The sequence below is a fragment of the Centruroides sculpturatus genome, unplaced genomic scaffold (assembly GCF_000671375.1).
Source record: "Centruroides sculpturatus isolate CEXI.00-Female unplaced genomic scaffold, Cexi_2.0 scaffold431, whole genome shotgun sequence".
Lineage (NCBI taxonomy): Eukaryota > Metazoa > Arthropoda > Arachnida > Scorpiones > Buthidae > Centruroides > Centruroides sculpturatus.
The window spans coordinates 240,216-255,156 of NW_019384619.1; the positions used below are offsets into that span (position 1 = coordinate 240,216).

Here is a 14,941-nt window from a genome sequence, read left to right on the forward strand (position 1 = left end):
TACCATGTATACTGGGATATTTTTCCAACACTATGTACAGTACCATACCGTTATGTTTGCAGTAAGTCCAAACTTTTTACATATATGTAATTTGTTTTCCCTTTTATAAATAATTTTCCAATTTGTCATTGTTTTTTAGCTTATACCTTGTAACCATAACCATCCATATTTTATCTAATGTATCATAACCCATGTAAGTTTCCTGATGTTTTTCTACAAATTTGTAACATCACGACGTTTTTGTACAAACTAACTTGTATGTAATTTTTCCCGCTATATAGTTGTAACACACAGAGTTGAAAAGGGACACAATAGTCCGAAATGCATTCTCAAAGGAATAAAAAGTTTTTCTAAAGTTTTTCCTCTTTCTACTGATGGTATAATAAGTATTATAAATTCGTTTTGACATGTATTAAACAATATAATTAAACAAAAAAATTAAACAACACCTATAATTAAACAAAAAAAAATCAAAATAAAAGCAATATTATATGTTGTTGAATGTTTTCCCTTACTTCTACCTACACTTGACAGATAAATGTTAATAACAGAGAGAGTAATTCTTTAAATAGTACCAGTACGGTTTGGGAAACTTACAAGAGAACAACTTAAGACACGGCACGAGTTACATTTTAAACAAACATAAGAAAACAATAAATAAAACTATTACGATTTCGTTTCGAGTAAATAACTATTTGAAATACAGAATGAACAGTTAAAAAGGAATATGAATTTATGAATAATTTACTTGCTACGAAGCTACCAAGTATACACAGAAAATTATAAAAAACAACAATAAACTTAATTGCTTAGAAAATTTGTTACTACGCCGTCAGTGACAGACCTCACTACGTAAACCAATATTGTTAGCTAAAGTGTTCAGTACATCCTATTGCCGTTAGAGCCGCTGTTGCCGTGCCATTAAATTCAAAATGTGAAAGGTACGATTTTGGCAATGGTATGACTTGAGCAACCTTTCCCTACTATTAAAAATGATTGTTGAAGTGGTTAAAACCTAATTATAGCACACTTTTTATTTATTCAATTAAACAGGTGGAACGCACCAAAGACTGAGGTCATAATTATTGCCGATTTTGCAGCGTTAAGTGTAAAGATACTTAAAACTTAATAATCTTAAAAATTATGATACATAAAAATAGTTTCACATACACAGACAGAAAAAAAATAAGTGCTAAAATCGAATGAAACTTAGTATTAAAGTAATGGCGTTGGTAATACAGTAAATCCTTGATGATTATTTAATCAATGAGATAATGTCGAATTATTATTTAAAGATATTTTTAAGTAGATGCATTTTAAATCTGTCCCTCTGCTACAGAATAGTAAGTAGTTAATTTAAATTTATGCGTCGACTTTATGTTTAATTACTTTTTGAGACTAACATAATATTAATAACATTTGCTTTTATTTCACAATTCACGAAGGACATATACTACAGGAAAATTAACATAATTAAAAATTTAGAATTCGATGTTTATTTAATAGGCTTAGTATCTCCCTTTTGTATTTATTATGATATAAAAGAGACAGTGTTTTAATACACTTAATTAATATCAGAAAATAAATTACATTTTCGGACTTACCGCATCAATCATTCTCTTCTTAATTTCATGATAAGAGATGCTTAATTTGTCAGCTTTATTTACGTTTCTTTTAAAAACACGAGAATGTTTCTTTGGATTTTGTAGAACTATGTTCATATAATAGGAATTGTTGGCTATATATACATATAAAAATATAAGATATTAAAATTCTAATAATAGTTTCTCTTACGACATTTTTCATTTTTAAATAAGTAATTTTTATCATTACATAAATTTTTATGCAATGTTAAATGTAATATATATGTTATGTTAAAAAGAAATAAATTCATAATAACAATCACTTTAAAAAAAATAAAAAAAACTATATATCTAAATATACATAATTTGGGTTAAAATGGCAGACAGCATATTTCACAATTTTAATCAAATATATTGTGAGGAACCGGACCTGACGAATTTTGATAAAAATTCGTTTTTCGCCTTTGAAAAAATTTTTTCCCATTTTTATCACCGGAGAATGATTACATCTCTCTTTCCGGAGTCGTTTCTTTTCCCAGGGAACTCATCGAATGTGTCACTGGGAACTAATATCAAAAATTCCCGATCAGTGAAAAAAGATAACGTGATTTAGAAATATAAAAAAAAGAGTGACTCAGGAACAAGGAAGGAGTCAGGGAGTTCGCTAATCGCCCTTCTTGAGAAAGGATATTCGAGTGTGCTTCCCAATTGCCGATCCCGTCTGCCACCGTCGTTTCCCTGACTGTTGTTCCTTTTTTTGGACAATAGAGGTTCTTCCTCCAGGAACCCTATTCGGATTTCTCCGTCTAGAAGCTTGAATTTTTCCCACGAACTTGAACTTTTCTACCCGGGTGCACCCACTCCACGACCGTCCGACGAAGTTCAAGAATCGACGGAACTAGGTATTTATCGCCGCGCGAAAAATAAATGTAAACTCTCTCTCTCTCGGTTAGGAATCCGTTAACCTCAGATGACGCTATATAGCTATAGATACTTTAACTCGTTACTAGAAAACTAAAAAGAATTCTCGGTTACTTTATGTATTTGTGTATAGATGTAAATAAATAAACTTGTACTATTCGTTGTAATTAAGTAGTAGTGTGCACTTCTTCCGATTCGAAGAAGTGCACACTACTACGGGATGGAGGAGAATTGAGAGACGGCGCGCCGTCTCTCAATCCTCCTCCATCCCGAATCAGATCGCCCGCGCACGTGAACGCTCGCGCGAATTCCGAATTTGCGGCCATTAAGGTTTCTGTGTCTATCCTAGAAGACACAGTTATGTCAGTCTTGACGAGGCACTAAAGAGATGCCGACCCTCTGGTCACAATATAAATGAAAACTAAAATGTCTTCTAGCTTCCTGTCTAGTCATCAGGAACAAGTCTTCACTTTGCAGAGACTTTTTATTGTAGACTAATGCCTCTGCACAAATATGTAAAATAGTTATAAGTAGCTGACGATAAGCCAATTCTTTGTTTAAAAATATACATAAAATAGAGAATGTTGTTTTTGATGACACCGGTCAAAATGATTTTTGGCACAGAGAAGAGAAATCGTGTCTAATAGAACTTTTTGTACTGATTTCATATATGTGATTTATATTTTTTTATCACCCTCTAATTTTCTGTAAGCATAGACTTAAATTTTGCCTCCTTGTCTGGAAGTCCATAGAAACTACATCCATAACAGCTGTGATGGATCATAAACACTTGATTATAAACATAATACCATGGAATGGGACTTTTCATCGATTCGTCTAAGATTAGTCTTAAGGCAGTGCTTTTACACAATGGAAACAAATTTCCTTCTGTGTCATTAGCTTATTCAACTAAAATGAAAAAAACCTAGAAAAATATAAAACTCTTACTTGAAAAAATTCATTATTACAAGTACAATTGGATCATATGTTTTGATTTAAAAGTCAGTGCATTATTAATGGGTTTGCAGCTTGGCTATACTAAATTTTGTTGTTTCTTGTTTGATTGGAACAGCAGAGACAAGAAAATCATTACGTCAAGAAGGAACGGCAATACGTGAAATGTTTATTCCTGGCCAAAAAAGTATCATTCATGTCCCATTAGTCAATGATGACATGATTCTTGTACCTCCATTTATATAAAATCAGGATTTTTCAAAAACTTTGTCAAGGAAATGAATGTAAACAATGTTGGATTTTATTATTTGAAAAAAATTTCCTCATACGAGTATACGAAATTTCCTCGTATAAGTAATGCTAAAATGGAAGTCATTCAAAGATGTTACACAAAATTTTTTGGGTAATCACAAAGCTGCAAATTACTTCAAAGTTGTGAATGGGCTCTTAAAATTCTACAAAGATATGGATGTAATATGTCCCTCAAAATGCATTTTTTTGCATTCCCACTTGGATTTCTTCCCCAGCAATCTTGATACTGTCAGTGACGAACACGGAGAGCGTTTCTATCAAGACATCTCTATCATGGAAAAAAGGTATCAGGACTAGTGGAATTCAAAAATGCTTGTTGATTACTGTTTGATACTCCACAAGGCTTCTCCAAACGCCAAACATAGCAGAAGCTCCATATCTCGCCATTTTAGACAAGATAAATAAATAAGTGTATGCATATTGTCTAAATAAATATGTTTTATATTGAAACTGGCCGTCACAAAAAATCCAGACATAATGGAGAAAAACTTTACATATTTGAAAACGGCATAAAAAATTTTATTAGGATTAGGTATTTTTATTTGTGTACCCAAAAAAGCTTTCATTTTGTATCCCAGTTTGATTAGACAGGACGGAAGCAAGAAGATATTTTAGTTTTCTTTTATATATTTGGTTAAAATTATAATTAAATAATTTATTACATTGTTTATTTTCATCTTGGCCATCTTTCTTCTCTATGAGCACGAAGAGGGTCTTTTTATCATTCCCTTTGTGGTTCGACCAGGCTCACAACGCGGCAGCCAGATAGTGATGAGGGAATGGTCCTGACGAATCCTGGAAGGACTACTTCGGAAAATTCCTTAGATTTTTCGACCCATCTGGATTCGTTTCCAGATTCCCGAATGCGTGGTCCGTATATTCCATTGGTCATGATACTCCCTATTCTTAAAGTGTTAAAATTTTACTAACGCTCTTGCTCCCACTGATGGCGCAGAGATCGCTGTTTGATCACTTTTCTGCTAGATTTGAATGGCTGTTTACCTACATACGGGTTTTAATATGTAAATATATTAATAAATTTTTTGTTTTGTAAAATACTTTTTCAAATGCCTTAATGGTTCTTAACTGCTTTCTCAAAGATTGTAATTAATTTTGCAAAAAATATTAACTATAAATATTGATAATATACACTATAAGCTATATAGTAGGCTACATACATATACCGATATGTATATATATATGTTATGTTCTATTTATCTATGTTATTTTATGTTATGTTCTAACATAATTATTTATTTATGTTAGAACACTTATGTTGCTAGGATAAATTATAATTTATCCTAGCAACAGATTCTGATAGCAATAAGATTACTGATTACTTAAAATAAGTAGCTCAGAAATAATCGTAAAAACAATGATACTATATTAAAACAAATAAATCTTTATTGCAAGTGGGATATTTTCCTCTTGTTTTTAGTTTTTGTTTTGAAGTAATTACGGCATTTTTCACTTTTGTAAAGATAATGTAGTCTGATTATAATGTAAAAATGAATAACTAGCTATAAGTGCACTTCTACGACCATCTGCAGTACATCCATATTGCAACCTCACTAACTGTGGATCGTCTAAGACAAAGTTCACAACATTGAAAAAATATTTTAATCAGAAATTATTTCAACTGTATATTAACCACTTATCCATCCGATATAATTGTAGCGATTAAATACAATATTATTATATTATACACCCATACTTAAATCTTAATAAAGGAATTTAAGGTTTCTTTTATAAATTCAATCAATAAACCGCTAAGTTGAGGGAACCATAACATTTACTTAAAAAGAAATGTTTTCGGACCTATTTGGTCAAAGATCAGCTCTTCAAATAGAACTTAGAATAAATAAATGTACAGATACATTGAAAGTTAAGTTTAGAAAATTTACATTTAAAATTTTATATAACTTAGAACAAAAATTTACAAATTAAAAATTAACATTTGATTACAAACAATTATAGAAGTTGTGAAATTCGAAAAACTGACTAATAGTAATGTATACTTTAGATATGAAATTCTTGGGCAATTCATAAAAATTTGAAATTTTTAAAATAAAATTTTCAAAAATTTATAAATACTCAAAAATTCATAAATACTCAAATTCATAAAACTAAAAAAAAAATTAAAAATCCATTTTTTTAATTAATAAAAGTAAGCTTAAAAGTACTGTAAAACTTTTTGAAAAATATTATGTTATATGACAGTCGAATACGCAATTGTTATATAACATAATAATATAATAAATGAACCTGCCTAAGAGCTTTATACAATTGAAGAAATTCGAATCACGTATCAATTACCTCAATGTTAAATGTAGACTTAGGACAAGAGTGGGCAATCTTTTTAAGTGTGCGTAGCAAAATCGTGAAATGTATGATGCGAAATTTCTTAACTTCCCAACCAAAATTTTCGGAAGCATATTACTATTTGGATTCTTTTCATATAATCAAAAATCCACATATTTACACACTTTAGAAACGCGATAAATTCTTTATGAAACACGAAAAAATATGTAGAAGGTATGGTTGCTGTGTCTTCAAAATTCTGTATGTAGCGTCCTTGCAATCGAAACAATAGTTTTGGTACACGACCAAACAGCAATTAGAAAACGTTACGGTTTATTTAAAACACTTTTTTTTAATTCAGATGCATTTCGGGTTGACTTGTATTCCCAACCCCTCTTCAGTGCTGTTAAAATTACAAAAAAACAAAGTAGTTTCACGACATTGGCAAGTATGACGTAAAAAAAGGGGGTAAACAATTATATGACGTGTAAGTTTTTTTGTTATTGTTTACCCCTCCTTTTTTACGTCATACTTGCCAATGTCGTGAAACTTGCTTTGTTTTTTGTAATTTTAACAACACTGAAGAGAGGTTGGGAATACAAGCCAACCCGAAATGCATCTGAATTAAAAAAAAGTGTTTTAAATAAACCGTAACGTTTTCTAATTGCTGTTTGGTCGTTTACCAAAATTATTGTTTGGATTGCAAGGACGCTACACATAGAACAAAAACGAACAACATTTAAAATTTTGGATATTTATTTTTTAAGGAAAACTATAAATATGAAGATATAAATAAATTTTTGATTAAAACCAATTGTTTTTCCTTAACATTATTATAGTTTAAAACAAATGTTTATAACATATTAAAATAGTATAATAATCTAATATTTTGCAATCTCGTTTCGCTGCTAGGTTTCAAACATATAACAATGTATAGAAAATTGATAAGGTTAATAAAAATAATTTATAAAATTACCAAATTCGCACGATCCATTCTTTGACATCATCATTGAAAGTGGACAAATGCATTTACTGATATTTTCGTTTTCATCATATTCACATTCAAGATTTTTCTTCTTACATTCCTGCGCTTCGTCATATGTACAGTCACCTGAAATGCATGATAATATAAAATTCAAAAATGCTATTTTACAATATTTAGAAGAAACCCATTATTAATTTTCCGTACTTGAACAGATTCCATTTTCTAACTCTCTTAATCCTTCAAGACAAACACATTCATATCCTTCATCACTGTTTTTATTCTCTTTACATCGTGCATTTTTCTTAGAACAATCAACATCTCCTATTTCACCTTTCGCACAAAACGCTTTCTCTAAAATGTACATTATTTAATTAATGAAATTATAAAAATATGATTAATATTTTTCAAGTAACAAACATTACTGAAAATTACTTTAAAACAAGTTACATAAGATATAAACTCTATTGACCTGACTTATAGTCTGTACGTCATTCATTTTAAAATCTTTTTAAGAATGTTTGATTGAAGTTTTAAAATTTTAAGCAACATTGAAAATAAGAAAATTTATATGATTTACCTATACAGGTGTTCCCATCTTTAGAGTATTCGTATTTTCCTGTACAATTACATCTAAATTTTTCTTTATCCCAAGATACACAACCCATTGGACAGATTTCTTCAATTTTTGAACTATTGCATATATCTAGTTAAAAATTAAATGTATGCATCAATTTTAACAAAATTTTTTTATTAATTACATAAAACTAAACAATAGTTACTAACTACAGTTAGTAATTTTTCCAATTTTTAGCACTAAACAAGAATTTTAATTATTTTCATAGTAAAATGGGAAATGTCATAAGTCATAACAAATTTACTTTATAATGGTTCACATTTAATGTAACATATGCTGTTTGAGAAAAAACAACAATAAGCTTACTTTTAACTCACCAACATCAGAATCCTTTTGTTTTCTGCTTACATCTGTATAGTCACATTTATCTGAGTACTAGAAAATCGTTTTTTATTTTATTTGCAACCAGCTGCACCCGGCCACGCGTTGCTGTGGCTCAAAATATGTCTATTATAAATGTATAACACTCCTAGAGAAAGGGAATTTCGAAAAATCCCTTGTTAGTGTATATTCTCTTGATGTACCCTATTAAAACGCAATCAAAAACGCAAAAAACTGCATCTAAAATAGAATAATAGAATACCAGTTCTTCACGGTAAGCCTTAATTTTGTCCCTCTCCGCCGCAGGGGGATTTTGACATCTAAATAATATAAAAACGCGCGTATTCGAATCAACGTTGTGTCAAAATTTGAAAGCAATTTATTATTATTGCATTTGAAATTATTTATTTGTTTATTGTTAATTTTTGTAGCGTGTGACTTTATTTCTGTTTTAAATGTAGAAACGTCTTCATCTAAATGATCAGTCATATCATTAAAATATTCATAAACTATATACTTACGAACACATTTATCTTCATTTTTGTTTTCATGAACGTAACCTAAGTTGCATTTACATTCACCATTTTTCAATATTCCATTTTCACAAGCCGTATTATCTTTTTTTTCTAAATCTGTAATTGAATATAAAGCTTTAGAACTTTATGCTTACTTTTAGAATAATGTTATGTTTATTTACAAAAGAACAAAAATATGGACACCACATTAGCCCCTTCTCCATTACATATCATACATGTAAAGGAAATATTCAAGTAAATACGTATATATATAATACTATTACATATTGGCATCTTAGTTAACTTATAATTTCGGTTTATAGAATTATCGCTTAATCGGGCAAGCATTTCTTTAGGAAAAATCTTAATGACAAAAATAAATCAAGATAATCAAAATTTGTTTCGGTTACTTAGGACTTGCTGTTAAATGGTAACTGTGGCTGATAGATAATGCATTCCTGTGATGTGTGGCGAGGAGGCTATTTTTAGACCACTCAGTAACAAACATATGTATGAATATATAGGCCTATTTATTTGTCGCTGAGTGAATTGGCAGTGTGGTAATTCTACTCGTAATGACTGCTAGACAGCAAGATTGTCATTGATACAAGTATGTATTGTTTGGATCGACTCATTTAGTAGCAGAGAGCTATATTTAGTGTAGCGATTTGCTTTTTTTTTTTTTTTTTTTTTTTCAATTTTGCTTTCAATTTTAATTCTATACATTTAACGCTAAATGTCCTACAATAAAATCAAAGGCTAGTACAAATAAAGCTATCTATCTAAGTTAACAGTGGAATAGACCTACAATAACATATCCGATACAACAGCATGATAAACTACAGTAGCTACAAATAGATATCACATTATGGACAATAGTGAACTTTCCAAAAATAGAAATGTTGAGATAAATTAACAGTTCTCTATCGTAACTAAATGAAATATATCTGTTAGTAATCAAAAGTTGAAAATAAAGTCAGTGACATGCTAAAGAGCTGATTCGTTTGCTTCGAAATACAGGGTGAGCCAACGAAAACGAAACGGCAGAGTTATCGTGTTCGTCCAAGCAAATCGCTCGGACAGGTCGATTTTATTCTCAAGGGGGATATCTGCAATAAAGTTTTTGCGATTCTGAATACAACAGACAACAAAAAATTTTAAAAACTCATTCATTTTTTATTAACTACACAAACATTTATTTCGGAAAAAATGAATGAGTTTTTAAAATTTTTGTTGTCTGTTGTATTCAGAATCGCAAAAACTTTATTGCAGAAGATGTCCCCTTGGGAATAAAATAGACCTGTCCGAGCGATTTGCTTGGACGAACACGATAACTCTGCCGTTTCGTTTTCGTTGGCCACCCTGTATAAAGAGTTAATTGTGTAGTTTCGACCAGAGTATGAAACTTCGACCAAAATCTGTTTTAAAGGAAAAAGTTGTTTTAAATAAAATGCTCTTAGTAGATAAAATATGGTGAGAGATCGAGAAATTGAACATTTTCTTCAACGATCGCGAAAATGGGATGATAAAATGTATAATAAAACCAAATGTCACGCGAATGTAACTAGTAATATTTACAACCGGGTAAAAACGCTTGACTGTGAATTACGGACGGATTCACGACAAATTCAATAAACATCTTTGGTCGGTGTTGGATCTTTGAAATCTGTCTGGAATCAGAACCAACCGGAAAGGTATAGGATGGATATCACGACCAATTAAAACGTCCGATCGGGGATGCGAAACCCGTAACAGACCCGAATTCAAACACCAATAGTAAGTATTATCTGTTTCTTTTGCAACTACGTTTTAGTTATTTTTATTTTTACGATAGTTTTCATTCTACAATTCTGTGTTTGCAATATAGTTTTTTATCTAAAATAATATTTATTTGTCTCGTCTAGGTCCTGAAGTTCCCTTTCCATCTCAGGAATGATCAAAGTACACAAGTCATTTCAACCTGGAACGAAATTTGGGCCTTTCTCTAAAGTGTCTTTCATCTATGTGATATGTGGCTGTTCTCCCAAACCATCAATGAGATGTCCAGAGTTTTAATTAGACCTTTCCTTTGTTTCTTCAAGATCCACCTTGGATTTTTACGTACCTTTGCTTCTATTTAACGCGTATTTTTTCAGCTATTATTGCATTTTAAATTTGTAAAGAAATGTTCGATGTTGTTACGAATTCGAACATAATTTACCTGACGAAGGCTCATGAATAGAGCCAAAAATGTTTAGTATAGAGATTTAAATACCCCAGTGGAAAGGTGTTTTTATATTTAGTTTAATCTCTACATATATCTAGCCTTTTCTATCTGTAATGATGCAAAAACAGGTTGTGTGACAATTAAACGCTTCAGTTACGCCCTGAGCTAGAAATACGCAATACTGCTGTATTTAATTAAAACGCAATCCATCACGTAAACACGTTATGACAATCAAACATGTCAGAAAGTGTTAAACAAAAACTTTTAGTTTTCGGTTATTAAAAAATACGGAGCATCTGTTTGTCTGCTGTACGTTCTAGGAGACAGAACGAATAGTTTAATAATTTTGTATTATACTACAGTAGAGCCTCGATTATCCGACCCCCGATTAACCGACCCCTCGGTTAACCGACCGTCCTAGTCGGCAAATTTCAAATGTTTGCTAGTGATGTGGCGCTACAATATTTGGCTATGTCTTGGCTACTTTAATATTATTTTGACGTGTTTTAGCAGGCGACACTCATTCGACCATGAAAAGGAGCCAGTATTTAAACGAGGCTTAATTTTCTAATTTTTAACGATACAATAGCGACGATTATTATTTAAAAATTTTTTTGTTAGGCTTAACATCGATGAAAATTCAACGCGAAGTAGGTTAATAGCGGTATACTAATATACTAATTACATGGGATATAATAATATACTACACTAATAATGGATTTTTTCATACTTTTCGGTTATCCGACTTTTCAATTATCCGACCAACCCCAGTTCCCAATTAAGTCGGATAATCGAGGCTCTACTGTAATAACTACAAGTGGATAATTTCTCAAATTTAAAAAGAAAACAATCATAAATAAACTGGGACCTATATTTGAACAAAAGACAAGAAGTAAGAAAATTCTTGATAACTGAGTAAAAAATTTGCATTTAAATTGTTTTAAACATCCAACTGAAATTGTTCTCCTTAACACATCTTTGGTGCAGTTGATGGCCACGGATAATATAAAAAAATGTAAACATATTGTATCTTAGGTTATTGGGAAATATATCCTTGAAGAAACTAAAGCTGAAACTTATATTAAATTGAAATTACTGTATATAAAATTTTTTTCTATCTAGATTTTTTTTTCTTCTAGAAATATTTAAGTACCGATATTTTTATTCCTCAGTAAAAAGTGGTTCGTGTTTCATTTTATATTTGGTAACACTTTATTTAAACATCACATAATAGTAGTAGCTGTTTAATAGGACTAAAATAATTCAGGCTTATATGGTCCAATCAGCCAAAATTTTGTTTTATATTCTAATTTATAACTGAATGTCATAGTAAAACTTAAATATAATTTATGATCGTATTTGCTGTCTTAGTGTAAAATTTTATTTTATGTTTTTCTATTTTTCATTTTTCTCCCTTAATTAGTTTTAATTTTTAAATGTTCTTAAATATATTACAATTATTTCGTGTTATACAAAGATTGAGTGAGTGGCCTAGTAAAAAACCAGCAAACTTCAAAAAATTTAATTATTCGGATATTAATATCATATTGAACGCTATATAATTATATACAACCCGCAAGCATCAAAACAAGACAAATTCAATATGTAGCGCTGATATTCGGCTTAAAAAGCAAGACTTAGTATCAAAATCAGTCATGTCCAGGTTGTATTTTGTTTCAAGTCAGACAGTTCCACCTAACCAATCAGATTTGTTCACATGCTCTTCATGCAACGTATATGAGTTCATTGCAGTAACTGTTACAGTTTCTAGTTGTTTTATGATAATTAACATTTATTTTTGTTTATGAAAAATTGAAGAAAATGAAAAACTAACGAGAGAAACGCTAAGAAACCAAAATGAGTGGAAAAGAGTCAAGGAAAAGAGAATGGGGTAATGTATACAGATATCTTTCTCGTTAGACTATCAGATTCTTCTGTAATTTAGAATGATGTTTATATTCATTAATTCTATGAATGTTCCGAACTATCATACTAAGTTTGAAGTGCCAGAAATCTTTATTATTGTTGAAATCATTATGTTTGTTTTCTTATGATTTTTATAATATCTATTTTTGAAAGGAATTTCCCGCACAGACTATGAGAAAGGCACAATTGTGGACATAATACGAAAAATTGACATGCAGTAAACTTACAATGTTTACGAGTTCCATAAATGATTTCATTATTTCGTGATAAAATACATTAAGATAACTTAGTTTTTAAAACATAAACGTGGTTACTGCAGTGTAAAACGTAAACGTGCGGATCACCATTTTATAACATTTTATGCTTAACAAAAAATCGGATCAATGAAGATGCGAACATACATATATACACCGGCATAAGTGTATATGAAAAAAGGGCAGAGTTCGATATTCCGTACGGTTTTCTAAAAAAAAAGATACAATGTGTTTATCTATTATTAAATTAATACCAATTGAGTCACATTATGACAGAGAAAAAAACCAACCGCAAATATTTAGAATTTGATTTAAACGAAACAAAACTGGAAAATGTGCAACAGTAGTGTCGCAATACAGCAGACAATAACTGTCCAACTTTAGATCAATTTCTAACACATAGATTATCATTGGATTCAGCACATTCAGAAGAAATGCCTGTTTGTCTATAAACGTTAAAGTCGAAAAATAATACACAAAAATTAAATTTAATGTTTCAACAATTCAATCATGTACAATTCATTCTTTAGGATGAAAAACTAAATTTAAAAAACATTAACTGAGAAAACAGGCACTCTTTTCACTCCTGAAAAAAGAAAAATAATGATCTTTTGACATTAAAATTGCAATAGTCGACATTAAAATTTTAGATCTGGAAGTTTGTGACTCAATTAGTTTTTAGGTTCCTGGGCACTAGCATTCAGAATTTCACCAAACAAAAAAGCATGTTTTTCAACACTCAAAACAATCAGTTTCTATTAATGGTGAGTTAGCTTATAATTCCATATTGCAAAAAGTGCCTTAAAAAAGGGAAAAGTTAATAGCATTATCCCAAATGTCATAAAATTCTGAGTACAATTAAAACAGTTAAAATTACAATATTTAGTAGTGAAGCATTATGGAGTGTTTTGGAAGGAGTTTACCTTAACGAGTTAACATGCAACATAAAGAACATATTTTTAAAAAGTTAACTTTTTTAAAAATATTATTGATAATTAATCATCTTTAAGTTTAAACAAATCAAATCACGTGACTTACGATCCATACTGGAAGTTGGTATATATTTAATCGGGGTGCCAGTCCCTAAACTTTTTGTATCTAGTCTCGATTTTAATGCTGTTTCCCCTGTATATCATACGTCTCCTCATAACAATGAAGTCATGCCGGTCATTCATCAAACTCTCCTGTAGAGAAAACTTTGAACTGAAATCACGACTTCCGACCTTAACCGGAATTTCGTCTATAGTTATTCGAAGCTCCGGCCATTTCTATATGCAGTCTTGATTTTAATCATAATTTCGTCCTGCTGCTGTCTGATGTCCGTCGTTAATCGCGGGAATGGTGTTCTCGAAATTAACGATGGACAGACAAACAGATCCGTCAGATTGTTTGCGGACAAGCAAACTGCAGAAAACAATAATGCAAATAAAAATCTTGTGGATACCGCTTCGGAACGTAAAAATTATTCGAAACGCAAAGCAACCGAAGAATAACTCCTAAGAAAAAAATTTTACTGTAGTTCAAATTGTCATAAATTTTTACATGTCAGATGTAAGGATATCAATTGCTTTTTTGGTTAATGACTGTAATATTACACTGATATCTAAGACGATAACATACTGTACAGTTCGATCGGACTCGGAGAGCCGCCGACTTAATGTTTTCAATACACTGTTAATATAACCGCTATAAAAAGTTTTAATTTGCATAATATTCAGATTTTTTTTAATTCTATATGACATTTTGAATAAAAGTCATTAGTTTCTGTGCAATGTTATTCTTACAACCGTAAAATTAAGCGAAAAAAGTAAAATAGTTCCAGGGAAATCCGTGAACTTTGACCTATCCACCCGGAAGTTTCGCTAACACCTCATTGATAACGAGAAAGAGTTAAGCTCACAATTTGAGATTTGTAGACCAGTAGTTCCCCCCACAAGCGTCTGCAGAAGAAAAAGGAGAGAATACAACTTTTCTTACGATGTTTGCACTTTTCGATTGCTTATATTTCGACAACCCCTTCATGAAATTT

At 30.6% G+C, this 14,941-nt stretch overlaps 1 protein-coding gene across 1 annotated transcript in view; it reads right to left on the bottom strand.

Annotated features, from left to right (window-relative positions):
- Positions 1-14,941, bottom strand: part of LOC111625419 (matrilin-2-like) — a 61,951-nt gene that overhangs the window by 19,974 nt on the left and 27,036 nt on the right. Inside the window, exons 9-13 of the mRNA XM_023368561.1 lie at positions 8,533-8,643; positions 7,634-7,759; positions 7,261-7,407; positions 7,048-7,182; positions 1,605-1,738 (exon numbers count right to left, since the gene is read on the bottom strand). Coding sequence (XP_023224329.1) covers positions 1,605-1,738; positions 7,048-7,182; positions 7,261-7,407; positions 7,634-7,759; positions 8,533-8,643 — 653 coding nt within the window. The remainder of the gene's footprint in view (positions 1-1,604; positions 1,739-7,047; positions 7,183-7,260; positions 7,408-7,633; positions 7,760-8,532; positions 8,644-14,941) is intronic.